We start from the raw sequence: 17,056 nt of genomic DNA, 5'->3' as shown, positions 1-17,056 counted from the left end.
TGCCTGAAACGCCTCTGTCAGCCTCTGGCCTTGACCAGCGCTGTCAGTTAAATGGACAGGGCAGAGCAGCAATCTTATTGAATTAGTCAAATGAAGTCAGTCTGACATCATGGGGCAGGTGACGGCTGAAGGAGATCTCCCAGAAGGACCAAAATCCAACAGGACGACAAGCGGACAGCACAATTTTTAAACATCAACCTCGGTAAGTATCCTACCTTTTCTAATGTATTATTCCTCAGATTGTTATTTAAGTGTGACTCTGCTGTTTAATAGCTGACTTCCAGAACTGCAAAGAGTTAAGTGTTTTCAAGGGAAGTAGAAGAAAGAAAAGTCAGTATTAATTATCATGGTAAATGCTACAGTAACAACAGGTCAGGAGGAGAACTCAAATGCTAAAGTTAAAATTTTAATTAACACAATGACAGAACAATTTTCATTTCAAGTGTTCAAAACTGCCATGTTTGTATTGTATACGATAGTACTATATACATGTGTTTAAGTAAACTGAGCTATATCATACAAGCTGCAGAAACTGCTTATTATGAGCTGCTATATTGCATAAATCGATCGTTCCACTTTAAAGCAAGCACATTTATCTTTTTTTTTTTTTATAACTCTAAGTCCTGCCTCACAATGCTATGAAAATTTTACTGTCAAACTAGATCATGTGTCTGAATATCATCCTGCTGTACTGATCATTTGAATTTGAGCTATATTATGTCATACATGTAATGCTCTAAAGGCCTGGCACAATATACCTTGTCCTGAGACTGGGGCTAATAGTTAGTGTACAAGTCACAAGTTTCTTATAAACTGTGTGCTTACTATTGGAAGCATGAGATACACAAGAATGGGAAATGGAAAGATAGATAGAGGGAGAATGAGGGAGGGGGGTTTCACAGGCCAGTGTCACAGATGCCTCCCACTGCTGCCATTATAACACATCCATCCCAAAATAACACTTTCGATACACTAAAGCTGCAAGCACAGGCATCTGTCAAGCATTGGATTATTGTGAGCCACATATCATACCAGAAAACCAGAGCTACAGTTAAACAATGTCAACTGGTTACAGGATCAAAAACTCTATTACAAATAAAGATACCAGGTGAGGTGTAGAGTACGTGCCATGACAAACCAAACTACTAAATTCTATTCATGTGAATGTATGGTGAGAACAGGAACCATCGTTTATTGATAAAAAAGGAGACAATGAGCTTCAAAGGGAATAGTTTATATACATGTTGTGGACAAGTACCTTCGTTAAATAGACAGGCTTGAAAAAAAAAAAAAGAAGTGTCAACGCCTCTCAGGCTTGAATTATCTCAAGCAGCAGAGCACATGATTACAGACGCAGGGTGAAAAGGTTCAGTCACCTCTCTTTCCTCACTCACCTCTCAACTCACAAAATCAAATTTAAGTGTCTGTTTCTGCAAAACAACTCAATGTAACAACGGTTGCGTAAGCGTCCTGTGCATTTAGTTGTTTATTTGCGGCCTAAAAATACTCAGGTCCCACATGTCACTTTAAAGCCTGTTGAGCTGTTTTCCTTTTGTAATAATCTCTCTTCCACCATCCATCATGTCAGTGGTTAAAGCTGCAGACAAACAATTCAGCTCAGAAGTCAAAGCGCTTGTGATTTGAATCACGTATTCCAGGTGACCTTTCTATAGACCCCGTAACCAAAACAATCATAAACATTCAGATAGTTTGAAGGGCGGCACACACAGCACAAACACGCCTTGTCTCCAAACCAGTAATTGACTGTGCATGATGTCTCAGACTGTGCTGACTCTAAAGGGACATGTTTGTCCAAAATGAGTGTATTAAACTCCCCAATCATACTAAACAAGGCTTTGATGTAATTCAAGACTTATTAATATAGTTTAAAAGTGCACCAAAATGATTTTATATGACTTATAGTTCATGTATTTGGCAGCATTTATTACATTACATTTTCTCTGGACATTTTATTTGACCTTCGCACCTGGCAGCCGACCTCTTATCTCACTTGTCTTGTTTCCTTTTTGGCCTCCTGACTCACTGGCAGCAGTTGGACTGACTTTAATTATAGCAACCACAGCATTCCTTTCCGATAGAATAGGGAGAGATAGACAGAGAGGCCTTGAGAGGACAACTTTGAGCAGAATAGAAGAATATACAAAAATAGAGAAATATTCATGAAAGTCAAAAATAGACATCGGTGTCTGTTGTGTGATTTCATTTCACTGGGATGGGGAGGCAAGCCATGCTCATTACGCCACTGTGACTTGCTTATAAATCCGCTGCTGTGTCTTGACATTTGTCTTTCTCTTTTCCTAATGCTAAAACAGAACAACAACCATGGGCCAGAAGCTGGAGAAGCTGTCGGAAAAAGACGAAGAGTCACTTGATAATTCAGATTGGTCTGAGCAAACTGGAGAGACACAACAGTCGGAGACAACAGAACAAGATGAGAACAAAAATCAGGACGATGGCAGTTTTGCAACCCCTCAGAGTATTGGTGGGATTAGTGGGATCAGTGTCAGTGGCCCGGCGACTGGGCACGTAGGGGAAAACACAGTCCCTTCTGCACGTACAGACCCCCAAACTGGGCAGCCAATCAGGCCTCTATGTCAGCCTGAGCACCCTCTCAACACCAGGGGACAGTGGGTGGGTGGAGACAGGGAGAGCCAGAGTGTCACTCGAACTGCTGGGGAGTCAAAAACTGTCCTGAGCCCTGTGGAGACCAGACAAACTTTAATCAAAAAGCAAGGCTCTGAGACTCAGGCTGTGGCCTTTACCTGGACTGCAGCTATGGAGGAGCAAGGAAATGGGAAGAAATCTGAAACTGGCAGTGGCAAGTTAGGTCCTGACACACAAACCAGAGGTTTAACAGCTTCATGCGACCCCACGAATGAAGAGGACTTTGTGGTGCTCGAGAGGGATGAGACTTGGATGTCCTCTGCTGGAGAAAATAATACTTTTGACAACAGGATTAAAACAGATAATATTCAATCACTTTGTAAAGGAAGAGCTGAAGACAACGTTTATACTACCTACAGCGATGATAACCTCCCGCAACCTTCCAGGAATGCCCCTCAAGAAAAGAGGTGTGAGAATAAAAGCAGGAGAACATCTGATACACTTTTAGTCAGGGCTGACAGTGTGGAAGCACGTGCTAAGAGTTCACCCGTCGCCTGTTTTGAGAGCGAAATGGGTCAACGTTTGGCTGAAGTGACAGGCAGCAGGTGTCAGCTAAAAGGAGTCAGTCATGTTGGAACTGCCCACACTGAGACAACTGGCAAAGGAAAAGCAGAGAGGGAGCAAAACATGAATGACCACAGCAAGGAGCTAGTTTCTACTCACATCAACAAGGAGCACCTGCCAACACAAAACAACAGCGGGTCTGTGAAAAGATTGAGAAGGAGCAGTAGTGATTTGGAAAACGTGCTGGATGAAGCACAGGAAGACGGGGGTGGGGAGAGAGCTGTCAAGTCTCACAGGGAACCATGCCCGGAGAAAGTAAATCTTTCTGTGAGAGAATCACAAAATCCAGATAAGGAAAGCCACAATTTGGGATTTACAGCACAAAAAACACAAGATCAGTCCCATCAGAACAGATTTGCTGGTGCTGTCTCTAAGAGGGCTAAAGCAAGTACTCTTAGTTCATGCACCAAGAAAGAGGACGGCCAAGCATTCGGTAGAGCAGTAGACTCTCAGCCCCCACAGACCAAGCCCCCTAGCCCTGAAATACCACAACTGCAAGACAATCGCTCATTTTCATTGGAACAATGCAATTTGGTCCCTTGTCTTCCTCTGCCAGGGAATGAAGGCTGTGATGGAAAGATACAGATTGCAAGTTTAAAGAGGGAGAGTGAGCTTGTTTGTTTCTCTGCCATCATCACCCATCCACCTTTGACTTATCTGTTGCCTAAGAAAGACACAACAGCGGCAACACAGCTTGATACAAGTATCGCCAATTCACAGATGGCACCAGACGCCACGTCTGCCCCGCATGATTCGAAAGATGAGTCTATGCCAAATGAAAAGCCTAAAGGTAAAGGTCCACCTCCACCTGTCCCCAAAAAACCGAAAAACCCATTTATAAAGCTCAAAACTGCACAATTAATGTCTACTGATGTGCAAAGAAGAGACAAAGCTCATCTGCGTTCTGAGGAGAGGGTCAAGAGGAGACACACTTTTCATTTTAACAAAGATCTTCCATGCAACACTCCAACTAACCAGGACATGTGCATGCTGTGGGATGAAAGAGGCACTTACACCGTGCCAACCAATATACGACGGCTGTCAGCTGACGTTGGCCCCTGGCAACATCTTTCACTTGGGCACATGGATGATCAATATGGAAATATGATCGACTATGAGTACTGTGCACGAATGGCAAACCTGTCTCTGGATGAAGAGCTGCAAAACCTGGATATGTTGGGGAGAAGGGTGTTCCTGGAGAGACGGTCCAGATATAAAAGCTCACCTCCTCCTGTTGCGAAAAAGTCTTTTGCATCCACAGAGACTCTACACATGCCAGAGCTCGTGTTGGACAAAGAAATCCAAACCAAACCAAAACCTGTTTGTTCAGGGAAAAGAGAAATATACCCTGAACTCCTGTCTGAGAGAGCAAACACACAGGTCAGCAACGACAACTATGATATCTATGGTTACCACAAAGATGTGACTGATCACCGTAGTGATAGGGATGCAGGAAATAGCAGTGAGGCGGGTTCCTACAAGCCCGTGGCAGAAATTATCAAGGAAACTAATCAGATGCAGAGACATCAGGTTTGGGTCAAACCTGAAGGGGCAAAAGCTCAGGTTCGAGTGGCGGAGCAGAGTCCATGTGTGAAAGTATCCCAGATGAAGAACGCCTTTGATGTCCCAAAGAAATCTAAAGAGAGACCAGCAGAAGTTCAACCACCTCCAAAGAAAGGTAAAGACTTGGGATTGTCAGAGCTTGAACACATTAGTTCTGTCTTTTTAATAAGTTTGTGGTTCATCAAAACATTCATACACACGAACAAGCAAACAAGCCCACAGAGAAAGCTCACCCAACATGACAGTTTCCCTCAGCTCTAAGGGGGACATGATTCTAAATAAATTCTAATGCTATGTATCTTTTTACATAACTTTTATATGGCTGAACTGACTTAGTAGCATTTCTTGTCTTCTTGTTGAAGACAAGAAGAAAAATCCATGGGTAATAATGCTGTCATTTAGTCAGTCAGTCAACCAATTTAATCCTCTCACCAAGTGCCTTCCTCTTTTTAATCTCAGCCCCTGTTCACCTCAGATTTCTCTCACACTCCACACACGTGCAGCTCTGGGTGAACTGGAGACTCTTAATTCACCGCTTGGTGTGAATGTCAGTATTAATGTGTTTATCTACCTTAATAATCCATGTGGCAGTCTTGGAAAAAGTCAATGGTGTTTCCCCATCTCCTCTCACTTCATACTGGGATAGGCTCCAAGTCCCTCGCCCTTACAGAAACAACCAGGTTAAGAAATGGGCACAAAAATCCTTCTACAACTCCCATCTCCCACCCATCCCATATATTCATTTACAATTTAAACAAAATATTATATAACATTCTCTTAAAATTAGATTAGATTAGAGTGTACTTATCATTAGAACTAAGCTTTTTTGTTTTTCTTTAATGAAACATAACATACTAAAAAAAAAACATCTGTTCTTAAAGCCATAACCTGTGTTTTGTGCTGGATAGTGATGTATAATGAAATTAAAGGTAATTAAGATAAATACTGAAGGACATACCAATAATGTCTTGATTTTTAATGTATAGTATCTGTGTTAAGTTGCTAGATCACTAACAGTTAGTCAGCCAAGAAGTGCAAAACTGTTGTGAGACAACATAATTACAGAAAATGCACAAAGAGGGAATGACTGATAGCTGATTTTCCTGAACACTTGTGATGTATGGGCCCATCATAGACTAATGGGGGTGTCTTTATTGTGTTTGAACAGGACAGGCTGGGGTGGGATGGGACAGAGGGGGAGGGGATGGAGCCTGACACAAAAGATACTGCTTGCTATGAAATCCACAGTTTTGCAGTGCTTAATAAAATGAACTGATTCAGTAGGTCTACCTCAAAAGACATGAGGATGCAATGGGCGGGGAGGGGGCAGTTTTCCTGCAGCCCCATCCCCAGTCACAATCTTGGGAAATGAAATCTGGCTTTTTCGTTTGCGCATGTGCCGTAGCCGGTCATCACCCTATCCTATTGAATTTAATAACGATGAGAATAGACGATTGCTAGTCTTCCGCAGGTGAGGAGCGGACAGGAGATGCTCTATTCATCAACTGGCATCCTGTTGAAATACCACTAGATTTAAAACAGTGACTCCGGGCCACACATTTGCAGACAGGAGGGGGAATATCTAAGAGCAAAGCGGCTGGGCTTCTTTTTTTTTTTTTTGTGGAAACAAGGAATACAAGAGCAACGTCCTGCAGGATAAGGGCGCGCCTAAACTACCAGATTCATGTGTTGTGATTGATTACCCCCGTGCTTGCGAAAATCTTGCATAGATTTAGGAGGTAAGAACCCCCCGAAAAGTCTCTTAGCATTGTGCGTTTTCCATGTGCTCTGTCGGTCGGGGCTGTGCAGCATCCATTTAGCTCGCTGGATGGGTTTGAGAATGGGAGCAGCCAAAAACCTTGGGTGGAAATATCTGCACTTGCGTCAGCTGGCGGCGGTCCACCGCAGCTAACGGTTAGCAGCTAGGCTAGGTCGCTATCCTAGCTTAACTGAACTGTGGATGCAAAACACACTGGCAAGCTAGAGGAGGAAATTTTTAACGTTTTCGTGTGAATGGGGTGCTCTCTGAGGACATAGCACAGAAGTCATGAGGCTGCTGGTGTGATATCTTAAAGAAATGTTAATAAAAAAACACTCCGTGCGGCTTGCCTCGTCCCTGTTTGCGGTGATTCTACGTGTCGGTGGCTGTGGAGACGGGACCAGCCCCGGCACAGCTGTCGAGCTGCCGGCCGGCCGGGGCAGTGCGGCGGAACACGGTCTACAGTTATCGTCCCCTCTTTTAACCTTATACTTATACCCTAATTACGATACAGTTTTTTTTATTAATGTAAACACCCCAATAAAACCCCGTGTTTTGTGGATTTTAAGTGAGAGTAACATCTGGGGCGTACTCACCAAAATATAAATCAGCATACTCGGTCCACCCCCTTGTTTCGGTAACGGTAACGTTATGTTAGCAAGCCTTGCTAAGTTATCTCTAAGTAAAGCTTTCCCATAATGTGGACGACTTGGTTTGTAAACACTGATAAGATAGTTTAAAATAAAATATCAGTGCTGGGTGTAATTATCACTTTGATATTGTAGTTTGTGGCTAATTGTTTTTAATGGGGAGGAGGGAGCACACCGAGCTTTGTGGTAACATCAGCTAACGGTAGCCAGCAACCATTGTTTAACGGTGGCACCGTGCATCTGTTTGCACCCTCAGTGAATAAGATCGGTCCGTGCATTCAGCACATGCGTTCAAAAACCTAACATCGTGCATCGTGATAAGCTTAGACTGAGCTGAAGTGATGGTGATTGGATCTTAGGTGGCGTTGTGCACATCGATTTAGTCGCATTGTCCAGACAGTCAGTGAATAATAAGGTGGAGGGGGCAGACCCCTGCAGGCTTGCAGGCTACATTTGATTAATATCAGAGAGGCCAGGAAATTCTCATTCAGCTTGTTGGATCTTAATATCCGAGCGTAAGTCTGTGCTGTAACGAGGCGTATCATTGGGTGGGTTTCTATCAGTCAGGCCACCATCATGATGCTCAGTAATGCCCTGCTGTGTGCTGGGTGGTGATATGGTGTAAGGATGGAGAGCAGCATGTTGTAATGTATGGCATCAAGTAAAGGCCTGCAGGGGCTCGAGCAGCTCATCTTGTCAAATGCATATTTGGAGTGAGGGGAGCTTCTCTTGAATGGAGCCCTGATATAGGCTGAGGGAACACGCTGTTCTGGTCAGCTTAAGCTGTGGTGCTGTGCTGTCCAGGCACTGTGCAGCCCTGCAAGAAACAACATGATCTGTGTTTATAGCTTTGTGGGACATCGCTCTGTGAATCAAAGCCTTTTCCAGGGGGAGTCTGTGATTCATAAAAAAAAGGGCCATGTTCAGTAATCCACCTTGAAACTGTTCTTTTCTCTTTTATCATTGTCTCAGGTGATAATAATACATACAGATGAAAGTGTTTTAAGGTGACATGTACAGTACTATTATTCTGTGTGTATATGTTCGGGGAAGAAAATACTGTAAAACTAAAGATTTAAAGAATGTGCATATGAGAAATATCCTCACATTGGTCTGCATGGACAGTTTAGATTTTGGGTATAACAGTAATTGCCACCACATCCACTTCAGAAGTTTCTTGTTCAGGTCAAATAACTGAATGCATCTGTTAGTGTGTATGACTGTATGGGGGGTTTTAAGCTTATTTCACTGAATTCAGATTGTGTTTCTATATATTGTTTGTTCTTAACATCATTATAATTGTTAAAAAACATAGTGCCTAAGCATATACAAAAAAGGATTATAAAAAACAAGCTAATTTAAAACTGACATTTATCAGTCTATATATTGTTACAGGCTTTCAATAAAAACAAACTTAGTCTGAGCAACAACGCTGTTTTAAAAATGATAAAAGATGCTAATATTGTTCAGTCTTTTGCAAAACTCTGTAAAGATTTGCTGGCTTTGCTAAATGTAGTTTTGCTAAAAATCTAAGCTTCTACATTAGATCCAGAAGGCTGTGATTCATCTTTTCCATTTTCATGATCTGTGATTGAATGTGAAGAAGCAGGTGGTTTGGTGTGAAGACAGACCTGTGGATAACAGGAGAAAATTCCTGCAGCACCCTGCGTAACGGCACAGTATGTTGCTTCAGACTGGCAGCTTAATGACCGCCCTGAGGCACTAAATTTTCCACATAATTACACAGCAAAGCATGTCACTAAAATGATGAAAAATCTCCCTCAGTTATCAAAAACAGAGTTTTGTGGAATTACAATAAGCAATGCTAAGACAAGTCATGTTTCTGGAGAATTTCCCTTGTGTTTGGTTTTCATGTTGTGGCTGCAGATCTAGCCATCTCAAGATGCCAACAGTGGCATCTGCTCAAGGAACAGTTGTCCACACCTGATGAATAACTTCTCTTGAAGCGGAAATGGGAGTGAGGATGCACAATGCATGTGGTTTAAAAATATAACTGATGACAGTTTTGAAAAAAACATACCTTCTCTCCTGTGTCCTAATCAAGAGACTATGAGCTTAGCTCTCCACTGCTACACTTTTCAAAAAAACAAACAAGTCTTCCCCAATTTGTGAATAAGCCTCACACCATAGCATTTGCACTATTATTGTTAGCACTTAAACTTTGTTCTGTTTTCTGGTAGGTACCCAGGAAATGCAAAGGATACTCCTCTTAATTAATTAAACATTTCAAGCAGAAAGGTCAGGGTTTTTTTTTTTTGTCAACATACAGTTGATGCCATTGACATATTTCATGAATTAATAATTAGATGTCATAGGGATGTAACAGGATAAAGGGTTAGAATCTGTTAAGGCTGTAGAGCTATGTCAAATTCACTGTGTAGTGGAAAGTTAGACATGAAATCACACAGAGGAAGTGGTTTGCTTTTTAAATGTTTTCAAGGCAAACCTCTGTGAAGTTTCCTGATGGTGATTTTTTTTTTCATTCTGTAAGAGAAACCGCTTGGCTGCAGAATTAGGTTTTGCAGTCAGTTGCAGAAGTGGAGTTAAGTTTTATGAGGCATCATCAGGAAGCATAAATATTAATGACTACAGAAACTTTAAATCTGTGCTCTCATCTAATTACAGCAGACTGAGCGCTCTCCAGCAGACATCCACACACTGTAAAAGGCTGAAATCCATAGTACATTTTATACAAAAACTTCTATAATGAGAACATTTGTGGGCAAAACACTCAGGAGCTCTTACCGACTGTATTCTAATGTCTCTCTGCAGATATGTTGCGGCGAGTTGTGCGACAGAGCAAGTTCCGTCACGTCTTTGGTCAGGCCGTGAGGAACGACCAGTGCTACGATGACATTCGCGTCTCTAGGGTCACATGGGACAGCTCCTTCTGTGCCGTCAACCCCAAGTTTGTTGCCATCATCATCGAGGCCAGCGGGGGAGGAGCTTTCCTCGTCCTTCCTCTACAAAAGGTGAGATGACACTGCTACTCCTTCTTGTTTACATCAAGAGAGGGAAAAGATTGTTTTTAGGTCCAGTACAGAAGAACTGCGTGGTTCAAACCAGTGCTCTTCAATTCTGGTCCTCAAGGGCTGGTGTTTTCTCCAGTTTTTTTGTTCCACTCTGGTGGAAAATGCTCCACAGATGCTCTGTCTATGGCTCAGGTAGAGTTATTGTCATATTGAAATTCACAATGTCAGTATCCAAGTGGTAATTACTCCTCTGAATTAGTATTCAAAGCAATTAACATCACCTCAGCCCTAAATAGATGAGAGCAGCTACTGGACTACAGTGCTAAAGTTATGGCACTTACAGTATGAATAAACATTCATGCAGTCATTACATTCCCACAGCAATAGCAGCAGCAGCAGCATGAATGACTGGTACCAAAGCACTGGCTGATCCACGTAGTGTGTTCCTTGGCTGAAAAATGGCCTCAGTGCACATCTGAATCCAACCAGCACTTAACACAGGATAATGCCGGAGAAGTGTTAATTCACTGTGTAAATTACATTACTGTGTTAATAATATAACACTGGCAGTCCTCATCTTGAGTAGTCTAGGGATGCTAATGTTATAACACTGGGATTCCCAGTTCTATCTTCAACTTCATTAACGTGAACGCGTTGCCAAACAGTACTTTGTATAGAATTTTATCCATGTTAGGAACATAGGGTGGCCGGTACATCTGTCCACCACTTTGGACCTGACTGGAATATCTCAGCAGTTATCGGGTGGAAGGTTATGAAATTTCGTTCAGACATTCATGTTCCACAGATGATGAATCCTGGTAACTTGAGCATTTCCCCTGACTTTTCCTTTAGCGCCACCTTGTGTTTGACATTTGTCATTTTGAGAGGAATGTTTTTATAACTCTTGCGGGGATTCCCATGAAATTTGGTGCACGGTCATATCCCCCTCTCAGAGCTCAGAGCACCACTTGGCCTAAGTATGCTCTCACAGAGCTGCTAACATGGCTGTGAAGTCTGAGTCATGTGATTAAAGCTTTTTTGATAATTATTCTGGTGCATTTTTGATCTGAGCACCAGAGTCAGAAATTCTCTAATCCTGCACATAGTGGCTTTAACAAACAGGAACAAAAAAAAACTGTGTGACACTCGCACTTGAGGACCAAAAGTATATACAGAGGTTGTAGCAGCAGTATACTGTTATATTATATTGTTCAGAACATGTGGTCAATCAATTCTATAGGCCTCTCATCAGTGCACTGCTGCTGTGACCCTGTCCTGCTGCTCCCTGAGGCTCATATCTATAGCCAAAAGCATAGATAATCAATGTTTAAATCTGCCTGATAGTAAAGGCATGCCATGTGTATCCTGTTACAGTTGCCTCATTGAACAGATGATGCTCACAGAGGGGATGGGTTCTGTGTCATCCTTTTAGGCCACTGGGTTAATTAATTTGTATTCACTGTATAATATCCTGCCTCTGGAGAAGACCACCACCATGTTGACATGTTAGGTCATCTTTTTGCTGCTTTTACAGAACTAGATATTGGTCTGTATTAGAATAAATAATCTTGAGTTGACATCTCACAGTGTCAGTTGTTTGTTCTGTAGCCAAGTACGAAATGGGTTGTTAAATAAAACTGCAACACGATGGTCGTAGAAAAGTGAAGGATTGTTGTTCAGTCGTATAGAACAGAAGATATGTTATGTTATGTTATGTTATGTTATGTTATGTTATGTTATGTTATGTTATGTTATGTTATGTTATGTTGTCCCTGGATCAGTCATTTTCATATCACTCTGGCAGGTGTCAGCTTTATTGCTCTGGTTCAAGTCATAGCCTTTAGTCCCTTACTTACAAAGTTGTCCTCTGTCTCGTAGACTGGCCGTATAGACAAGGTCTACCCGACAGTATGCGGTCACACGGGCCCAGTGTTGGACATCGACTGGTGTCCTCATAATGACCTTGTCATTGCTAGTGGCTCGGAGGACTGCACAGTCATGGTAAGGAAACAGTTAATCTCTAAGGCATCATGTGAACTTTGAGTCTTGGTGATTTAGTCTCTGTAGCTTCTAATTTTCTGTGTCTTTCTTCTTCTTTTTTTCAGGTCTGGCAGATCCCAGAGAACGGGCTGGAGTCTCCCCTCTCAGAGCCTGTGGTTGTTTTAGAGGGCCACTCTAAGAGGGTCGGCATTGTGTCTTGGCATCCTACCGCTCGCAACGTTCTCCTCAGTGCAGGTAACCTTTGACTGAAGCCTCTGTGACACTGACATAATGCTCTCTGTTGAGCTAACTGGTCTGCCATTTGTCCACTGTGCACAGCTGAACTCCAAATCTGACCAATTATCTCAGGGATTGCCTTCTGTCGCCATGCTTTGTGTGATGTTAAGTGCCGAAAATAGACTTGGACACAGAGTTGTGTGCAGTCCGGCTCTACTGTGTGTGTGTCCATTTTAGGGTGTGACAACCAGATCATCATCTGGAATGTGGGCACGGGAGAGGCCATGATCAACCTGGAGGACATGCACCCTGATGTTATCTTTAGTGTCAGCTGGAGCCGCAATGGCGGCCTACTCTGCACCGCCTGCAAGGACAAGAAGGTCCGCGTCATCGACCCCCGAAAGAAAAAGATCGTGGCGGTAAGTGGAAAAACCTGAAAGGGGATTTTGGCAGTAGGAATGCTCGACATGTGGAATAATGTCTATACATATGGCTGTCCAATCTGACAGGTGTTTTTGTTTATTTTCAGGAGAAGGACAAAGCCCATGAGGGAGCTCGACCAATGAGAGCAATCTTTTTAGCAGACGGGAACATTTTCACCACTGGATTCAGCCGCATGAGCGAGCGCCAGCTAGCCCTGTGGAAAAGTGTATGTCACTGCAGAGAGTCTCATTCAGTCCTTCACACACATCACAGAAACACTGCTATCTATAAGACACTGATGTTGAACTTTTATTGAACCTTGCACTGTACAGCTTCCTGCCCATGATACTATTTGTTTCTGTGACACCTCAGCTCCAGCAGGGGGCAGTGAATACAAAGAGAAAAGGGAAAACCCTGTGAGAAGTAATGTTTCAGTATTGTCAGTATGTGGTTTATGTTCATTGTTGTCTATCTGTTCAGGGGCAGCTCATATAGACAGTCAGCAGTAATTGAATTTTTATCATTAAATTATACAACTCCAAGTTCCTCCACACTGTACCATTATTTTAAATGCTGAGTTTTGTCTTACCAGGACAACATGGATGAGCCAATATGTGTTCAAGAGATGGACACCAGTAATGGAGTTCTGCTGCCCTTCTACGACTCTGACACTAACATAGTCTACTTGTGTGGAAAGGTGAGAAGCCTTACAAGAAGGATATTCCTGCCTTGTCTCCAAATTCTAAAAAATTAGATTCACAAACTGACTTTCAGCTGTGACTGTGTGTCCTCAGGGTGACAGCAGCATTCGGTACTTTGAGATCACAGATGAGGCACCGTTTGTTCACTACCTCAACACCTTTTCCACCAAGGAGCCCCAGAGAGGCATGGGATACATGCCCAAAAGAGGCTTGGATGTCAACAAATGTGAAATCGCGAGGTAGTACAACAGTGTTTTGTTTTGCTTTTTTTAAACCTTGTTCAGTTAGTATGTGCTCCTGTAGACTTGGCAGGTCATAATTTTTGGTCATTACCAAATTTGGTAGAGAAAGATCGAAGTAGTTTCACAATTAATCATGTGGTGTATAAAATGTGAAATGAAAATAGTGAAAAATGCGGAACATTTTCACTCTGGTATCTTAGAAGATTATGAAAACCAGCAAGTATCCACTTTTTAGAAGCTGGAATCGGAATTTTTGCCTTAAAAATATAAAAATAATTAGTCAGTTTTTAAAAGAATTTTCTGTCAATAGTCTAAGTTATTAATCATCTGTTTAATCAACTGTTTTTTTAGCTATCTCTTTGTGATTTCCATAAATCTTTAAATTCTCTGATTTCTTATTTAATAATTAATTATAACAATAATAAGAGTGAGCCATGGTAATATGTACATTTAAGTAATAGACTGAAGTGATACTGTATTCCTTTATGATAAATATTAAGTTGAAATTAATACAACTGCTCTGACTGTTTTCTCTGTAGGTTTTACAAATTACATGAGAGGAAATGTGAACCAATCATCATGACAGTCCCACGTAAGGTAAGTCTGTTTATACCAAGTAATAGATACGCTGTTCTTTGATTGGTGCCTCACAGACCATGTCATTTACCTCCGTCCGTACCACTCAGCACTTCACACAATCCTCATTTTCTCACGACTTTGCCTGTGTCCTCTCTGCTCTCCCCACCTGTCCAGTCGGATCTGTTCCAGGACGACCTGTATCCGGACACGGCCGGCCCCGATCCCGCCCTGGAGGCAGAGGATTGGTTTGCCGGCAAGAACGGAGGCCCCATCCTCATCTCACTCAAAGATGGCTACGTCTCCACAAAGAACCGCGATCTGAAAGTGGTCAAGGCGAACGTCCTGGAGACCAAGCCGGCCACGAAGGCAGAGAACATCTCGACTGTCCAGAAGCACGCTTCTCCACAGCCTTCAGTAGTGAGTGTTGAATGATAAAAAACACCTGCGCAGTGCTGTGTAAACATGTTCATATTTCCCTGTCTTTTAAATGACTTTTTCCTTTAACTGTTAATTTTATTTTGGTTTATTATTACATGTTATTATAACTAGGCCCGTAAAAACAGGCTCTGATAAATGTTTCCTTTTAGTAAAACAGTTCTGTAACATTTCGAACTTGCACACAGTGTTTTTTTGCTGACGTTTGGACTCCCCCATTCACTGTAATTATTATGGTTGGAACAAATCACAGAAGTTATGGATCAGCACATACTTAGGTATTTGGGTCACAATTCAGTGGAGCAGCAAAGGAAACTGTTCGCAGCTACAGGGCTGTAAAGCCTGTAAAGTCCCTTCTTATTTTGCCAGGACTGACAACAAAATTTGTTTTGAAGTAGGCAAGGTTTAAACAAGAAAAGCTATCACCCATAAAATCCTCTGTAAGCAGTTCTGGAAATCTTTAGCAGTCTCTGAAGGGCCAAATGAAAAGTGGAAAGTACCTTGTTGAGCTAATTCTCTTTTCGTTTTTGATCAGAAAATGGAAGATAAACTGGAAGAGGTACTCCGAGAGTTCAAGTCACTCAGGGACCGTGTCATCCTTCAAGATCGCCGGATCGCCAGACTGGAAGAGCAGGTCGCCAAGGTTGCCATGTGAGACGCGGCCCCTTCCCAGGAGCGTTGGTTGTTTTGGAGAGGATGGAATGGACGGGGTCAGCCACGGCCAAATTCTCAAGATTCGGCTTCATTCAGCTTGCCGTCGTCCCTGTGATGACTTCAAGCTTACATTCCAAGATGGACTTTATTTTTCCTCATCAAGCCTCCGGTTTCACACTTCACCCTGACACACTCTGAGAAAAGGAAAAAAAAAAACTCTTGCAGCTCATGTACACATTTGAAGAAAAAGACATTTTTGTTGAAGGAAAAGTCTTAACTTTTTTTTTTTGTTTTTGTTTTCAGATTGTGGTAAAACATTCTTATGTGAAGTTTGTACTTACTACTCAGAAACTGTATGTAGCATCAGTATTTCCATTGTTCTTTTTTGTGTTGCCAAATATGAATCGTGTGCGGTTTCATGCACTGCTTTAACATTTATTTTCTCTCCTGTTGTACATTCCAGTCACAACCTGGTAGAATGAGTTAGTCGAGCCGGATTTTTTTAAACAATAGCTTTTTTTTTCCCCTCCCACCAGTTTGCTCATTGATAACCATCAAATTTATGAATGTGGAAGAATTCCTTCTAAAACATTTTGTTCCTGTTCTTCTGGGATTGAAGTTCAACATTTGGGTTTTAATGGGGAAGGGGTGGGCGGGGGTGGGGTGGGGTGGGGGTTGCATCTCTCTGGTGTAAATGTTGTGCAAATGTAGTGGTGCCTCTCTTGTCACTGTTAAGGGTCAAACTAAAGTCGCCCTATCCAGTGCATACTTGGTGTTGGGAAGGGACCACTCACCCAGCTTGTGTTTCACTGAACCCCTGACAAGCAGTTCTGTGCACATAATAAAGATTTTACACATGAAAACCTCTATTTTACCTTTCATCTTATCTTTTTTTTTTCAGCTTCTGTCAACACTTAACTCTGCTTGTCAGTGAGGGCCTAACATTTACTCAGTTTCTCCTCTGCCATCAGATATGGATTTGAAAGTTACACAGCGAGGAGACGCTGCCTGGTACAGTGTGGCAATTCCTGCTTCTATGGATCTGAATAATTCTTCCACCGCTGCCTCTGAAGCACTGTGTGGTCTGATTGTTGTGGATGGATGAAGAAGCAGGTGGGTATTGGTTGCAACAAACTATTATTTTCATTATTGATTCATCTAACCCACTATTATGGATGAATCTGTTAAAAGAGAGAAACCCCAAAAAACAGAGGTGCTTCTGTTGTTTAGCCTATCATTAGCCTACCCTCACTGATATAAATCTGCAAAATAACAGAAACAGTCCAAGACAATGCAAGAGTGCCACAAACGCCATCTCTAAAACAATTTCAGTAAAAACTGAACATTATAAACATCATGAAGGGAGCGTTTATTGCAGGACTGTTAAGCTCAGTGTACCTAATAAACCACTGCTGCAGTGTAGACAGATAAGAGCAGCAACACCTATGTCAAAGTCCTGTTTAGATCATGTTTTGCTTATGGTTTTCTTTCCACTGCATGGCAACGCCCAAAACACTGAAAATAAAGTTTACCTTGATGTCACTTTTTTTTTTTTTCAAACCTCAATTTTTTTTTTTTTTGCAGCCACATC

At 42.1% G+C, this 17,056-nt stretch overlaps 1 protein-coding gene across 3 annotated transcripts; it reads left to right on the top strand.

Moving 5' to 3' along the window:
- The first annotated feature begins 2,729 nt into the window (after window positions 1–2,729).
- On the top strand, window positions 2,730–16,313 carry LOC121195770 (coronin-1C-A-like). 3 transcript variants are annotated; one of them, XM_041059429.1, is made up of 11 exons: window positions 2,730–4,927; window positions 10,015–10,214; window positions 12,093–12,215; window positions 12,320–12,449; window positions 12,669–12,850; window positions 12,961–13,080; window positions 13,447–13,551; window positions 13,649–13,794; window positions 14,337–14,394; window positions 14,551–14,793; window positions 15,347–16,313. In XM_041059429.1, the coding sequence occupies exons 1-11, from the start codon at window positions 2,797–2,799 to the stop codon at window positions 15,464–15,466; spliced, it is 3,558 nt and encodes a 1,185-aa protein (XP_040915363.1). In that variant the 5' UTR covers window positions 2,730–2,796; the 3' UTR covers window positions 15,467–16,313. The 3 variants fall into 3 exon arrangements, with proteins under 3 accessions (XP_040915363.1, XP_040915364.1, XP_040915365.1); XM_041059430.1 differs by lacking the exon at window positions 2,730–4,927 and adding an exon at window positions 6,305–6,551; XM_041059431.1 differs by lacking the exon at window positions 2,730–4,927 and adding an exon at window positions 9,791–9,902.
- The last annotated feature ends 743 nt before the right edge of the window (window positions 16,314–17,056 follow it).

Source organism: Toxotes jaculatrix, chromosome 16, assembly GCF_017976425.1.
Source record: "Toxotes jaculatrix isolate fToxJac2 chromosome 16, fToxJac2.pri, whole genome shotgun sequence".
Taxonomy (NCBI): Eukaryota; Metazoa; Chordata; class Actinopteri; family Toxotidae; genus Toxotes; species Toxotes jaculatrix.
This window is presented reverse-complemented; position numbering and strand designations above follow the sequence as displayed.

What these genes read in the sequence shown, in the direction of transcription:
- LOC121195770 (XM_041059429.1), top strand. Translation starts at nt 2,797, where the DNA reads ATGGAGGAGCAAGGAAATGGGAAGAAATCTGAAACTGGCAGTGGCAAG. An exon ending in CAACGTTCTCCTCAGTGCAG is followed by an intron (nt 12,450 to 12,668) that starts GTAACCTTTGAC and finishes TGTCCATTTTAG; the next exon opens with GGTGTGACAACCAGATCATC. An exon ending in TAGTCTACTTGTGTGGAAAG is followed by an intron (nt 13,552 to 13,648) that starts GTGAGAAGCCTT and finishes GTGTGTCCTCAG; the next exon opens with GGTGACAGCAGCATTCGGTA.